Source organism: Nerophis lumbriciformis, linkage group LG38 (genome assembly GCF_033978685.3).
Source record: "Nerophis lumbriciformis linkage group LG38, RoL_Nlum_v2.1, whole genome shotgun sequence".
Classification (NCBI taxonomy): Eukaryota; Metazoa; Chordata; class Actinopteri; order Syngnathiformes; family Syngnathidae; genus Nerophis; species Nerophis lumbriciformis.
Genome location: NC_084585.2, coordinates 1,700,356 through 1,716,067, shown reverse-complemented (window position 1 = coordinate 1,716,067; position 15,712 = coordinate 1,700,356). Strand labels below are relative to the sequence as shown.

The window sequence follows — 15,712 nt, the reverse complement described above, 5'->3', positions numbered from 1 at the left end:
TTTTCTAAGTACCCAAAGTCGCTTTACATGTAGAACCCATCAATCATTCACACCTGGTGGTGGTAAGCTACTTTCATAGCCACAGCTGCCCTGGGGAAGACTGACGGAAGCGTGGCTGCAATTTGCGCCAACGGCCCCTCCGACCACCACCTATCATTCATCATTCAATTCACCGGTGTGAGTGGCACCGGGGGCAAAGGGTGAAGTGTCCCGCCCAAGGACACAACGGCAGCGATTTTTTGGATGGTAAGAGGCGGGGAGCGAACCTGCAAACCTCAGGTTTCTGGCACGGTTGCTCTACCCACTACGCCATGCCGCCCCATGAATTGTCCAAAATGTTTTGGTATCCTGGAGCATTCAAAGTTCCTTTCACTGGAACTAAGGGGCCAAGCCCAACTCCTGAAAAACAAACCCACACCACAATTCCTCCTCCACCAAATTTCACACTAGGCACAATGCAGTCCGAAATGTAGCGTTCTCCTGGCAACCTCCAAACCCAAACTGGTCCATCAGATGTAAAAGTGTGATTCATCAGTCCAGAGAAGGCGTCTCCGCTGCTCTAGAGTCCAGCGGTGATGTCCTTTACACCACTGCATCCCACGCTTTGCATTGGATGTATGGCTTAGATGCAGCTGCTCGGCCATGGAAAGCCATTCCATGAAGCTCTCTGCGTACTGTACGTGGGCTAATTGGAAGGTGACATGAAGTTTGGAGCTGTGTAGCAAGTGACTGTGCAGAAAGTCTTTGCACTATGCTGACCTCTCTGTCAGTTTACGTGGCTGAGTTGCTGTTGTTCCCAAACTCTTCACTTTTCTTACAATAAAGTTGACTTTGGAAATTTCAGGACTGGATTTGTTGCACAGGTGGCATCCTGTGACAGTTCCACGCTGGAAATCACTGAAAGCGGCCAGTTCTTTCACAAATGTTTGAAGAAACAGTCTCCATGCCTAAGTGCTTGATTCTATACACCTGTGATTAGTGATTAGGACACCTGATTCTCATCATTTGGATGGCTGGACACCATACTTTTGGCAATATAGTGCATACACACACACACACACACACACACACCAAATGTATTTAACCCAATGTGGCCCCTGAGTCAAAAAGTTTGGAGACCCCTGGTCTAGACTGTAGATGGAAAGATCAAATGTAATGATACATACTGTATATTTTTTGCTATTTTCCTCAAAGCATAAGTCGCAGAGTTACTGTAATAATTGTCCTCTAATGACCTTTTCTTCAGTTTCCATGTCATGTCTTTAGTTTGTCTTTGTCTTGCTTCTGGTGTTCCTCGTCTCTTCCTGCGTCCTCACTAAGTTGTTGCTCTCCTGTGGTCTACTGCTGCAGGTGCTTCCTTACTTTCTTTTTTTTAAACCTGTTGTTTTTTACCTGCACGTCGCCTGCTGTCTCTGCATCTTGGGGTTATTTCGCCGTATCATACCATTAATAATGTTATACATTGCAAAGATCTACCACTCGGAGTGAATGTGCACTGATGTGCAATGGCTATAGATAGCTGCTATACCTTCAATGGACTTTGACACTATTTCCACACTGATGGCCATGCAAGACCCGGACCAGGACCCATCAGGCAAGGGACGTCACTATGATGGCGGAAGCTGGGGATCGAACCAGGAACCCTCAAGTTGCTGGCCGCTCTACCAACCGAGCCACGCCATCCCCACTAAAGTTTGTATCTTCAATAAACTGGAACGTTCCATAGAGAAAGTATGGACACCACGGTTTCAGAGATGGTCCCCAACATGGCGCCATGTAGTCACGTGAGAGGTTTTGAAGTTGACTGGCCGTTCTCTCTCTGATTGGTCCAAAGTCCCTCACGTGACTACAGGGCGCCACGTTGGGGACCAAGTCTGAAACTCTGTTGAATTCTGGTAACCAAATTGTCAGTGTTTTACTATAAAATAAATGTTTTGAAAATATATTACAGAAAATGGAAAAACAGTACACACTGGTTTTTTGTTTTTTTTTACAGTAAAATACTGTCGGCTTAATTTTACTGTAATATTTACGGTGTTTTTTTTGTGTTTTTTTACAACATTACTGTAAATGAACAAATCTGCGGTGGAGTTTTTACACTTACAGTAATACATCGTAAAAACAACAGAAAAGAAACTGCAGCTCAGTCGTTAGAATTTTACAGTAAAAACAGTGGTAGGGTTTTTCTCCATTTACAGTAATATGCTGTAAAAACGCCAGAAATTGTACCTTAAAAACTATTGTCATTTTTAACAATTTGATGGATAAATTGCCTTGAAAATCATAAGTCAAGCAGATATTGACGTTTTCGTTTGAACAACAAAAAACGTTTGGAAAGGACCGTATTTTTCGGAGTATAAGTCGCACCGGCCGAAAATGTATAATAAAGAAGGGAAAAAACATATATAAGTCGCACTGGAGAGTATAAGTTGCATTTTTTGGGGAAATGTATTTGATAAAAGTCAACAGCAAGAATAGACATTTGAAAGGCAATTTAAAATAAATGAAGAATAGTGAACAGGCTGAATAAGTGTACGTTATATGAGGCATAAATAACCAACTGGTATGTTAACGTAACATATTATGGTAAGAGTCATTCAAATAACTATAACATATAGAACATGCTATACAATCTGTCACTCCTAATCGCTAAATCCCATGAAATCTTATACGTCTAGTCTCTTACGTCAATGACATCAATAATATTATTTGATATTTTACGCTAATGTGTTCATCATTTCACACATAAGTCGCTCCTGAGTATAAGTCGCACCCCCGGCCAAACTTTGAAAAAAAACTGCCACTTATAGTCCGAAAAATACGGTATATAATATTTGTTGCAATGTTGGATAATATTAAAGCTTCAAAGGTATGCAATTTCATGCAGTAGAAATATGATTTTTTTGTCAAAATGTAAAGAAGGAATACATTTAGCAAGAAACAATAAGCTACAGTGAATGTTTCCTAGGCATTGGCGGGCAATATAAAATGAGGTGGCGGGCCAGATCTGGCCCCCGCACCTTGACTTTGACACCTGTGATGTACGTTACATGCACACGAACACCAAAACTGAGTTTTTTGTGGGTTTTTTTGCATGAATTTGATTGAAATACAGCATTTAAAAACTTCAGTAAACACATGTATCAGATTTTGAAAGTTCAGTTGAACATTTATTTTATTTTGTATTTTTTATTAATCAATCCAACAAAATTATACACAATAATACCAGAATAATACAATTCCAGTTCCAAAACCAAACTCAACCTAGCAAAATTCAGAATAGCAACCTACATTTACCATGAAAAACTTTTTGGGGTGTTACCATTTAGTGGTCAATTGTGCAGAATATGTCCTGTACTGTGCAATCTACTAATAAAAGTCTCAATCAATCAACATGACATAAAACAATCCAAAAGTAGTCAAACAGAAATGAATAATAACAACAGTATCAATATTAATAAGAATTCCAACATAGCAGTGATTAGAAATCCCTCATTGACATTATCATCACAGCCATTTATAAAACAAATTAAATAATGAATAATAGTGTCACAAAGCAAAAATGTGTGATAAATATTGTGCAAGATGAAAGGACAGATAGTTGCCATAGTGATGGAGTGCTTCCACAAGTGGTCAACAGTAAACAGTCTCTGGATGCAAGTCACTATTTTATTTTATTTTTTAGATAATAAATAATACAATAATAATAAATAATAAACCTTTATTTATAAAGTTCAACATTTGCATGTCACTAAATTATTTTTATTTGTATTTTTATTATTTTTTTAATTTATTTTATAAACCTTTATTTATAAATTGCAACATTTACAAGTTCAGATGAACATAATTCCAACATAGCAGTGATTAGAAATCCTTCATTGACATTATCATCACATTTCTAAAAAATAAAACATTAAAAAAAAAAGAGCAATAGTGTCACAAAGCAAAAATGTGTGATAAATATTGTGCAAGATGAAAGGACAGATAGTTGCCATAGTGATGGAGTGCTTCCACAAGTAGTCAACAGTAAACAGGCTATGGATGCAAGTCGCTAAGTGGTATTAATTTTATTTTATTTTTTAATTTTATTATTTTTTTAATAAACCTTTATTTATAAAGTTCAACATTTGCATGTCACTCAATTATTTTTATTTTTATTTTTTGATTTTATTTATTTTATTTTATAAACCTTTATTTATAAATTGCAACATTTACAAGTTCAGATGAACATAATTCCAACATAGCAGTGATTAGAAATCCTTCATTGACATTATCATCACATTTATTTAAAAAAAAAAAAACATAAAAAAAAAAAAGAACAATAGTGCCACAAAGCAAAAATGTGTGATAAATATTGTGCAAGATGAAAGGACAGATAGTTGCCATAGTGATGGAGTGCTTCCACAAGTAGTCAACAGTAAACAAGCTCTGGATGCAAGTTGCTAAGTGGTATTCATTTTATTTTATTTTTTTATTTTATTATTATTTTTTTAATAAACTTTTATTTATAAAGTTCAACATTTGCATGTCACTCAATTATTTTTATTTTTTTCATTTTATTTTATAAACCTTTATTTATAAATTGCAACATTTACAAATTCAGATGAACATAATTCCAACATAGCAGTTATTAGAAATCCTTCATTGACATTATCATCACATTTATTAAAAAAAAACAAAAAAACATTTAAATAATGAATGATTGTGTCACAAAGCAAAAATGTGTGATAAATATTGTGCAAGATGAAAGGACAGATAGTTGCCATAGTGATGGAGTGCTTCCACAAGTGGTCAACAGTAAACAATCTCTGGATGCAAGTCACTAAGTGTATTTATTTTATTTTAATTTTTTTAACTATTTTATTTTTTTAATAAACCTTTATTTATAAAGTTCAACATTTGCATGTCACTCAATTATTTTGATTTTGATTTTTTATTTTATTTATTTTATTTTATAAACCTTTATTTATAAATTGCAACATTCACAAGTTCAGATGAACATAATTCCAACATAGCAGTGATTAGAAATCCTTCATTGACATTATCATCACATTTATTAAAAAAAAACGTTAAAAAAAAAAAGAACAATAGTGCCACAAAGCAAAAATGTGTGATAAATATTGTCCAAGATGAAAGGACAGATAGTTGCCATAGTGATGGAGTGCTTCCACAAGTAGTCAACAGTAAACAGTCTCTGGATGCAAGTCACGAAGTTTATTAATTTTTTTAAATTTTTTTAAAAATGTTTTAAATAAACCTTTATTCATAAAGTTCAACATTTGCATGTCACTAAATGATTTGTATTATTTTTAATTTTGTGTATATATCATAACATATCCGCGTCATCGCAGCTGGCGTTGTGCGCAGGCGCCAGCCGTGGGCGGGAACATAACCCGGAAAAGGAAGTGTCCGAGTCCGGGCGTCCAACATGTCGTCCGCCGCCGCCGCCGCAGTTTGTGTCAACCACTTCTGGGCCGAGGAGGAGACTTCCCTCCTGCTGCAGCAACTCAAACATCTCAACATTTCCAAGTTCCTCGACGGCCGCAAAACCAGAAACGGGCAAGTGTTTAAAAAGGTGGCCAAAGAAATGGCGGGCGCGGGCTTCAGTCGCACGGCCGAGCAGGTGCGAGTCAAGTGGAAGCGCATGAAGAGACTTTACTGGCAGACGAAGAAGGACAGCAAGAGAAACTTACACATCGCACTTCTGTGTCCACACTACCAACTCATTGAAGACCTGATAGGACGGCCGCAGCGAGGCCAGGACGCGGCTTCCGTGTCAGGTAACCATGGCAACTTGGAGCTATTCATTCATATTCTACACCAGGCACTAGGTAACCATGGTAACTGGGAGCTATTCATTCATATTCTAGACCAGGCACTAGGTAACCATGGTAACTTGGAGCTATTCATTCATATTCTACACCAGGCACTAGGTAACCATGGTAACTTGGAGCTATTTATTCATATTATAGACCAGGCACTAGGTAACCATGGTAACTTGGAGCTATTCATTCATATTCTACACCAGGCACTAGGTAACCATGGTAACTGGGAGCTATTCATTCATATTCTAGACCAGGCACTAGGTAACCATGGTAACTTGGAGCTATTCATTCATATTCTACACCAGGCACTAGGTAACCATGGTAACTTGGAGCTATTCATTCATATTCTACACCAGGCACTAGGTAACCATGATAACTTGGAGCTATTCATTCATATTCTAGACTAGGTAACCATGGTAACTGACACTAGCTTGGAGCTATTCATTCATATTCTAGACCAGGCTCTAGGTAACCATTGTAACTTGGAGCTATTCATTCATATTCTGCACTAGGTAACCATGGTAACTTGGAGCTATTCATTCATATTCTAGACCAGGCACTAGGTAACCATGGTAACTTGGAGCTATTCATTCATATTCTACACCAGGCACTAGGTAACCATGGTAACTTGGAGCTATTCATTCATATTCTAGACCAGGCTCTAGGTAACCATGGTAACTTGGAGCTATTCATTCATATTCTAGACTAGGTAACCATGGTAACTGACACTAGCTTGGAGCTATTCATTCATATTCTAGACCAGGCACTAGGTAACCATGGTAACTTGGAGCTATTCATTCATGTTCTAGACCAGGCACTAGGTAACCATGGTAACTGACACTAACTTGGAGCTATTCATTCATGTTCTAGACCAGACACTAGGTAACCATGGTAACTGACCCTAACTTGGAGCTATTCATTCATATTCTAGACCAGACACTAGGTAGCCATGGTAACTGACACTAACTTGGAGCTATTCATTCATATTCTAGACCAGGCACTAGGTAACCATGGGAACTGACCCTAACTTGGAGCTATTCATTCATATTCTAGACCAGGCACTAGGTAACCATGGGAACTGACACTAACTTGGAGCTATTCATTCATATTCTAGACCAGGCACTAGGTAACCATGGGAACTGACCCTAACTTGGAGCTATTCATTCATATTCTAGACCAGGCACTAGGTAACCATGGGAACTGACACTAACTTGGAGCTATTCATTCATATTCTAGACCAGGCACTAGGTAACCATGGGAACTGACCCTAATTTGGAGCTATTCATTCATATTCTAGACAAGGCACCAAGGGTTTGCTATGTCACTGAAGGGGGTCTGGCAAAGTGGTGACTTTCGAGAAATGTTAGTTTCCTTCCCTGAGAGTGACGACATTGACATAGATTCCATCCGTTTATCTCCCATGTAACTATGCTTTTAATTTTTACTAGCTTGCTCAAAGAGGGGCGTATTTTAGAAGTGTTGTACTAGTGATAAAGATCTTTTTAGAAGATCTGAAGGGGGAATTGTCGGAGGCAGATATTTAAAAGTTAAAAGTTAAAGTACCAATGATTTTTTTTCTCATTAAAATCAGATAGCTATCATTTTAATTGAAAATAATATAGCAAGTTGGATTTGTATAATTTCCCTCTAAGTATTGTGTAATGTAAACATTTGTTTATTTGAAATATCTAAAGCTCGATGGTATTTATAATGCATGAAATGCAATAAAATTCCAATTGACTAATTTAGAGTTGCATTACCTTGATGCCTGCTGTTTGAAATTTGATACATTTTCAAAACGGTTTTACTATAAAATATATTATGAAATATTAATAATTTGACATTGCCTCAGCAGATTACCTGTTTCTACTGATATGTCAGTAAAACAAAAATCTTACCTTTTATCGCTTTCAAATGTGTCAAAGTTTGTCTTAAAAAACAGATGTCTCTCGTTTCTTCTTTGTGGTAATATTGTTCAATACTGGACATCCCTCTAATATCAAATCAAATCAACTTTATTTATAAAGCACATTTAAAATTTACCACAGGGGTAGCCAACGTGCTGTACAATGGACAGGTTAAAAGATAAAACGAGTACCGAGCAAACAACACAACACAAACAAAACACGATAAAAAAATAAATAGATAAAAATAGAATAAATAAAAACATAAAAACAGGTTCACAGCAGGTGTATTATGGGGCGCCATTGCAGGATGGATATCACTCAGTGTTAAAAGCCATGGAATAAAAGTATGTTTTTAAGAGAGATTTAAAAACAGGAAGAGAGGAGGCTTGTCTAACACTCAGAGGTAGGTCGTTCCAGAGCTTGGGAGCAGCAACGGCGAAAGCTCTGTCACCTCTAAGCTTCAGCCTTGTGTCAGGGACCGTCAACAGCAGCTGATCGGCTGATCTTAAGGATCGGGTGGGGCAGTAAGGCTGAAGGAGGTCGGAGAGATAGGTTGGCGCCAGGTTGTTTAGACATTTAAAAACAAATAAAAGGAGTTTAAAATTGATTCGGTAATGCACAGGGAGCCAGGGGTGATGTGCTCACGTCTGTGTTAGCAGACGAGCAGCAGAGTTCTGCACGAGCTGCAGGCGGGCGAGGGAGGCCTGGCTAATGCCTACATACAGGGCATTGCAGTAGTCAAGACGAGTCGAGATAAAGGCGTGGATTAATTTCTCAAGATCAGGGCCGGCCCGTGGCATAGGCCGTATAGGCAAATGCTAAGGGCGCCGTCCATCAGGGGGCGCCACGCCAGTGCCACAAATGTTGGAGAAAAAAAAAAAAAAAAAAAAGTTGGTATTATTATTTCTAAATACAAAAAATAATCCCACGTTAATTAGAATGCAAAGTAAAGCCTATTTAATAGAAATATTATTTGTTACAACATTACGCCCCCCCCCCCCCCCCCCCCCCCCACCCCACCCCCCACCCCCGCACGGTGCGCCCCCTCCCTTCCCGTATCATGACTCTTTTTGGATGTCACCACATCAAAAAATCAACACAAGATGTCAAAACGGCCAAAACTGTCAGGTGCCCAGGGAAGAAAAAAGAGAAAAGAAGAGGAGGAGAAACGAGAAAAGACAGAGGTAGCAGGTATGCCTACATGAAATGATTTGTCTGTTACAGAATGTGATAGTAACCTGGCTTTTTAGCATTAAGCTAATGTTACATGATTCGGCAATTGCTAATCAATAAATAGCTAGTTCTGTTTTAACGTCGGGTTAATATTGTGGAGGGGGCTAAATTGTTATGGAAAATAATAATGTAACGTTAGGTAATTACAGTACACCCACCTTACATTCCTCAGGGACATTTGTATTAGATCTTTTAAGCAGGTGTTTTTTGTTTACATTGTTATTGCCTTCTGGTTAGCTAATGTTTGCCCTGCAGGAAATAGTCACTTTTCCACCCCTTTATATATTAGGTATAGTTGTAAGTAAAAAAAAAAAAAGGTCAAAGACAAAGCTATTCGGTTTCTTGTGAGTATATACACTTCAATGCCGATGTGGGGGGGCGCCACCTAAAATCTTGCCTAGGGCGCCAGATTGGTTAGGGCCGGGCCTGCTCAAGATCATGTCCTGATAGAAGCGGTTTCACTTTCGCTATTTGGCGTAATTGATAAAAGCTTTTTTGTACGACGCTGCTGATTTGTTTTTCGAATTTAAAATCTGAGTGGAACTTTACCCCCAGGTTTGTGACACAGTCGCTGAGATACGGGGTCAGAGTGCCGAGGTCAACGTTGGGGGAGGGAGAGCGACTTGGACCGAACAACATAACTTCTGTTTTATCTTCATTTAGGCTCAGGAAGTTAGCTGAAAGCCAGACTTTGATGTCGTGCAGGCAGTCAATAAGACATTGAACCGTGTTATTTTGTGCCATGGGAAAATAAATCTGGCAATCATCGGCGTAAAAATGAAATGCAATACTGTACTTCCTAAAAATAGAACCAAGGGGGAGAAGGTAAAGCGCAAAACAAAATTGGGGCAAGGATTGAGCCCTGGGGGACCCCATGTGATAAAGGAGCTGTGGAAGACATAAAACTGTCTACTTTTACACAAAAACTCCTGTCGGTTAGGTACGACCGGAACCAGTTGAGGGCGGCGCCCTTAATGCCCACACAGTTCTCAAGACGAGTGATTAAGGTGGCGTGGTCGACGGTGTCGAACGCAGCAGACAGATCTAAAAGCACCAGGACAACATATTTACCAGAATCAGTGGACAGGAGGATATTGTTAAAAACTTTTAGAAGCGCTGACTCTGTGCTGTGGAGGGCTTTAAAACCGGACTGGAACAGCTCGGTGATACCATTATCCTCTAAGAAGGGCAACAACTGACTGTAGACAACCTTCTCTAATATTTTGGAAATGTATGGAAGATTAGAGATAGGTCTGAAGTTAGAGAGGAGAGAGGGGTCGAGGCTTGGTTTTTTAAGTAGAGGTCGTACCACTGCATGTTTAAACTCTACTGGAACTATTCCAGAAGAGAGGCTACTATTGATAATGTTAAGGACACTTGATCCAATAGTAGCAAGTACCTCCTTAAACAGGCGAGGTGGGAGGGCATCTGCAGGAGAACCAGAGGGCTTCATATGTTGGTGGTCGATAAGTCAATAAGTCAATTACTGGATTATACGTGTATACAGCAGGCTTTTTAGCAAAAAACTAATTATGTAGAGTGCTAAAAACATATATCAGTTATGATACTTTTGGCGTTAAAGTGGTCATATTATGACTTTCTTATCTACATTGAAAAGACTTCATGTGGTCTTCTATACTTTGACCTGTGACAATATTCTCAGTTCTTCAAGTCATTGTTCTCTGAGGGACTGCAATGGATTCCAACCAAACTTTCATCAGCTCCTGCTCAAAGACTACATAGGAACAAAAGGTCTCCTCAAAAAAAAAAAGACTCTTTGAGCGTGAACACATGAATCCTAGTGGGATGACATGTGGAGCGTCTTCAGAAGAGTCCAGTTAGGATCAATGGGATGCAGTCATGAGTCAGAGCTCTCCTCTAATGTTGCTACACCCATACAACACTTCTCCTTCCTGCACAATAATACTTACCTATTCTTTGGGTTGCTACACCCATACAACACTTCTCCTTCCTGCACAATAATACTTACCTATTCTTTGTGTTGCTCTAGAGAGTTTGCCAGAGGACCAGGCAGATCCCAACGAGGATTCAGAAGATCATCCGGATGAGGACGAAGCTCTCACAATAATGGAGGAGGAGCAGACCGCCGGGTCTTCATATTTGACTCACTCGCCATCGTATGTTTGTGCTCCTCAGAGACGCACTGGGCGGCGGGCTGAGGTGGAACGTTTTACTTCCGACATGGAGAGAATCCACGGTGTCTTGATTGAACAGTTAGAGCAGAGCCAAGAGTCCCAGGAAAGACTTGTGAACACCATCCTTCAAAGCAACCAGTTGATGGTCTCTGCTCTCCTTGACGCCATCCACAGTCTAAAGCCACGCCCACCTTAACCACCTCGCCGTGACTCGGTCAGTGGTTACGAGTCCCCAGTCTTTACTCTCATTAACATTTGATTGTTTGTACTCCATTGGCCTCCACAAAACACTGAAGAGCTTTATATATATTTATTTATTTTTTTGTTTTAATGCAAGTCATTTATTTTGAAAAATAATCGAGACAGCTTATCCTCTTCAGGGTCAAGGGGCTGGAGCCTATCCTAGTTAACTTTAGGCTGCCTGTCAGGTTCAAACACTGATGACATCTATTAAACAAGACAAGAGGCAAATAATTAAACAAGAGACAGAATTCAATTTGGACTCAATTGAGGAGAGACGCCTGGACACACTGTACTCTTGTACAGTGTCTCAGCACGCTCTGGCGAAAGATTGTACTCCTCCTTATTTATTTGACTTCCTCCGACCACATGACCACAGCTGCTTCCAGAGGGAAGTGGGTCGTAAACAGCGTTGCCTTTGGTTACAGAACAGTTCAAAAGAAAAGGTCGTAAACAGTTCACAGAAAAGGTCAGTTCAAAAAAGAGTACGTAAAACAGTTCAAAAAGACGTTCATAAAACAGTTCAAAAAGGAGGTTCAAATAGAGGTCGTCTGGAAATTGGGCAGATCCTGCCTTCTCACCGCTTTGAAGTCCTTGGGTTAGAACAATATCTTTCTGTTGATTACCGTACATGAAAGAACACAGAACATCTTAATGCTGCTTCCCCCCTACACAGTGGAGTTTTACGAGCCTTACTCTTGGTAGGTTTCAAAGACAGCTTTTGCTTCTCACCGGTCACTCAATGTAACACAAAGTTTTTGTGATAACTTAGAAACAATTATTCTAACACTGCCGGTCAACACCTATAAGCAATTAACCATCTTTTCTGGATTATAGAGCGCACTGGTATATACTGTAAGCCTCACCCACTAAATTTTAAAAGAAAAAAGAATTTCCATATATTTGCCGCACCGTACTATAAGTCGCAGATATATTCGCCGTGAAATTAGTTATTTACACGGAAATATTTTTAAAACGTTCATTTACATACTATAGGTGTTTCCAAACGGTGTGTGTAACAGGGCAGTAAAACGGCTGTTCAAACAAAACAGAAGTCATGGTCATGGACCCGCTAGCTGCAAAAGCTATCTCTCCGATCAGCTAAACAAACTCAATAACTCCACGCTGACGTTTTGCTGAATTTAAGAAAGTGAAACAATACAAACATAATGCCGTTGTAAGTTAATAAAACTAACACACACACACTTATAAACGTGTTAGCATATTAGCTAATGCTAAAGACTCTAGCTTGATTACATTATGATAGCACGTAGAAATATGCATAAAAACACACTTACAGACATCACACATGGGACAATTTAGTAAGTATGAATTGTTGGAGGTATGTTGTAAAACTTACAAATGTTGCTTGGAGTGACGAACGAAGAACCCATAAGAGTAGAAACGCTATGGACAACTAGAAGACAGAACGGCACTTGTATTTACGGTTAAAAGCTCTAAACAGAAGGGCAGTGAGGGAAGTCATCCAAAAGATGGCGCCATAGCACAAACATTTTCAGTGTTTTTGCTTGTGTTGATTTTTTTTAAACTATTTGCATTATGGTCATCAGCGAAGAAAAATCCACAAATTACCTGCACCATTTTGTAAGCCGCAGGGTTCAAAGCTTAGGAAAAAAGTAGCGGCTTATAGTCCGGATTTGACGCTAGTCCTCCACTTGAAAAACATTTCAATTAAATTAAAATCCAAAGAAACGCAGTCAATGGAAAAATAAATAGATTTAATGAGAGCAACATTGAAAAAGTTAGACACTTTATTCCTGTCAAACACTTTCATTAAGGAAGATGATGGAATATTTAATAACATGATGCAATATTTAATAACATGATGGAATATTTAATAACATGATGGAATATTTAATAACATGATGGAATATTTAATAACATGATGGAATATTTAATAACATGATGGAATATTTAATAACATGATGGAATATTTGCACAGCTCAACAAAGGAATAGAAAGAAGCTAGGCTTGTTTAATTCTACCCCTTCCTGACGTATAAATGATTCATTCATAACTTTGACACGTTCTCACACACATTTTGTCCTTCAAAGTGTTTCCTTCCTGTCTTGAAGTACAACCAAATGACTGAGAATGTGTAGCAAACTTTATTAAATATGTGATGGCCAGTCAAAAACTAGCTGGAGCCATGTGAAAGTCAAATAAAAACAATTGTAAATAAAAGATCATCTGTAAGTAATTATGAATGTAGAATAAGGAACGATATCAAGGATAAATTGATGGATATTGAGACTATTTCTATTTGAAGTTTTCTTACTGTACATTTCAAAATGTCATTTATTAAAGATCATTTTGCAAGCCAAAGACGTGCAATTTGACCAAAATCATCCATGTGGAGATCCATAACAAAGCATGGAAGCGTACTGTAGAATAATAATAACAACATTCATAACAGGGCTTGTGTATTAAATATTGCCATATAAGTTCAAGTTTTGCTTTAGTTTAAATTGAACTGCCATTTAAAGAAAAAAAAACATTATTTTAATGTCCTCCAGCTTGTGCACAATTCTGACTAGATCTAAAATGTTCACATTTGAATTGAGGTTGCAAACAGGAAGTAGAATTAACGTTAAATTGGAGGAAATATAATCAAGTTCCAATTAAAAGTGAGTTTTATTGCAGAATGACAGAATACATGACTAGCTATTAGTATGTACACAATTTGTTTTCATATCATAACTTTCAAATGGTGAAAAATACTGTTTTTCTCTTACTTTTTCCAAAGATTCAAAATAGAGGAACGTTATTTTCATTTGTTTACAAAAGTATTTTTAGTATTGAACTCAAAAACTTTTGTTAAAATGTGACAACTTCACCCTGTTATTTTGTGTTTAATGTTAGTTTATGTGCACTTTTCAAATACAACTAAAAATGAATCATAAAATGTAAGTGTTCTATTGAAATGATTGTGCACTCTAAAGGACATTGTAGCACACTTTTAGTTTGAATTGAACTGCCATTTTCAAAACAAATCACATTCTTTGAATGTCTTGTGCACAATTCTGACTTGAACTGAAAATGTTCACATTTGAATTGAGGTTGCAAACAGGAAGTAGAATTAACGTTAAGTTGGAGGAAGTAGAATGAGGATTGCATCAAGTTCCAATTAAAATGGAGTTTTATTCCCGAAAGACAGAATACATGACTAGCTTACATGCAAATATTAGTATGTTCACATTTGGTTTGACTTACAGCAAATATTTGTCCTCAACTATTAAAAATAAAAGCATTTTCTATAAAACAGGTCATTTAATTTTTTCATATCATAACTTTCAAATGATGAAAATGACTATTTTTTTCCCACATTGCGTTTTTACTTCCAAATATTAAAAATAGAGGAACGTATTTTTAGTATTGAACTCAAAAACTTTTGTTAAAATGTGACAACTTCATCCTGTTATTTTGTGTTTAATGTTAGTTTATGTGCACTTTTCAAATGCAACACCAAGGCAACTAAAAATGAATCATAAAATGTAAGTGTTCTATTGTCACTTTTTAGAAATGATTGTGCACTCTAAAGGACATTGTAGCACACTTTTAGTTTGAATTGAACTGCCATTTTCAAAACAAATCACATTCTTTGAATGTCTTGTGCACAATTCTGACTTGATCTGAAAATGTTCACATTTGAATTGAGGTTGCAAACAGGAAGTAGAATTAACGTTAAGTTGGAGGAAGTAGAATGAGAATTACATCAAGTTCCAATTAAAATGGAGTTTTATTCCCAAAAGACAGAATACATGACTAGCTTACATGCAAATATTAGTATGTTCACATTTTGTTTGACTTACAGCAAATATTTGTCCTCAACTATTAAAAATAAAAGCATTTTCTATAAAACAGGTCATTTAATTTTTTCATATCATAACTTTCAAATGGTGAAAATGACTATTTTTTCCCACATTGCGTTTTCACTTCCAAATATTAAAAATAGAGGAATGTATTTTTAGTATTGAACTCCAAAACTTTTGTTAAAATGTGACAACTTCACCCTGTTATTTTGTGTTTAATGTTAGTTTATGTGCACTTTTCAAATACAACTAAAATGAATCATAAAATGTAAGTGTTGTATTGTCATTTTTTAGAAATGATTGTTCATTCTAATGGACATTGTAGCACACTTTTGACAAAAAATGTCCATCCAAAACTAATATTTGATGAAGTTGAATGTTTGTGTGGTCATGAGGATGCAAGACAGACGTGTAGTTGTGGAGTATTCATTAGAAAGGTGGTGTATAATACGTACTTGTGGAGTATTAATAAGAAAGTTGGTGTATAATACGTAGAAATACCTCCTAGAACAGTGGTT

At 37.5% G+C, this 15,712-nt stretch overlaps 1 protein-coding gene across 1 annotated transcript; it reads left to right on the top strand.

The window, feature by feature from the left end:
* Positions 1–5,387: 5,387 nt before the first annotated feature.
* On the top strand, positions 5,388–14,804 carry LOC133578184 (uncharacterized). The gene is made up of 2 exons (XM_061932390.2): positions 5,388–5,780; positions 10,977–14,804. The coding sequence occupies exons 1-2, from the start codon at positions 5,429–5,431 to the stop codon at positions 11,315–11,317; spliced, it is 693 nt and encodes a 230-aa protein (XP_061788374.2). The 5' UTR covers positions 5,388–5,428; the 3' UTR covers positions 11,318–14,804.
* The last annotated feature ends 908 nt before the right edge of the window (positions 14,805–15,712 follow it).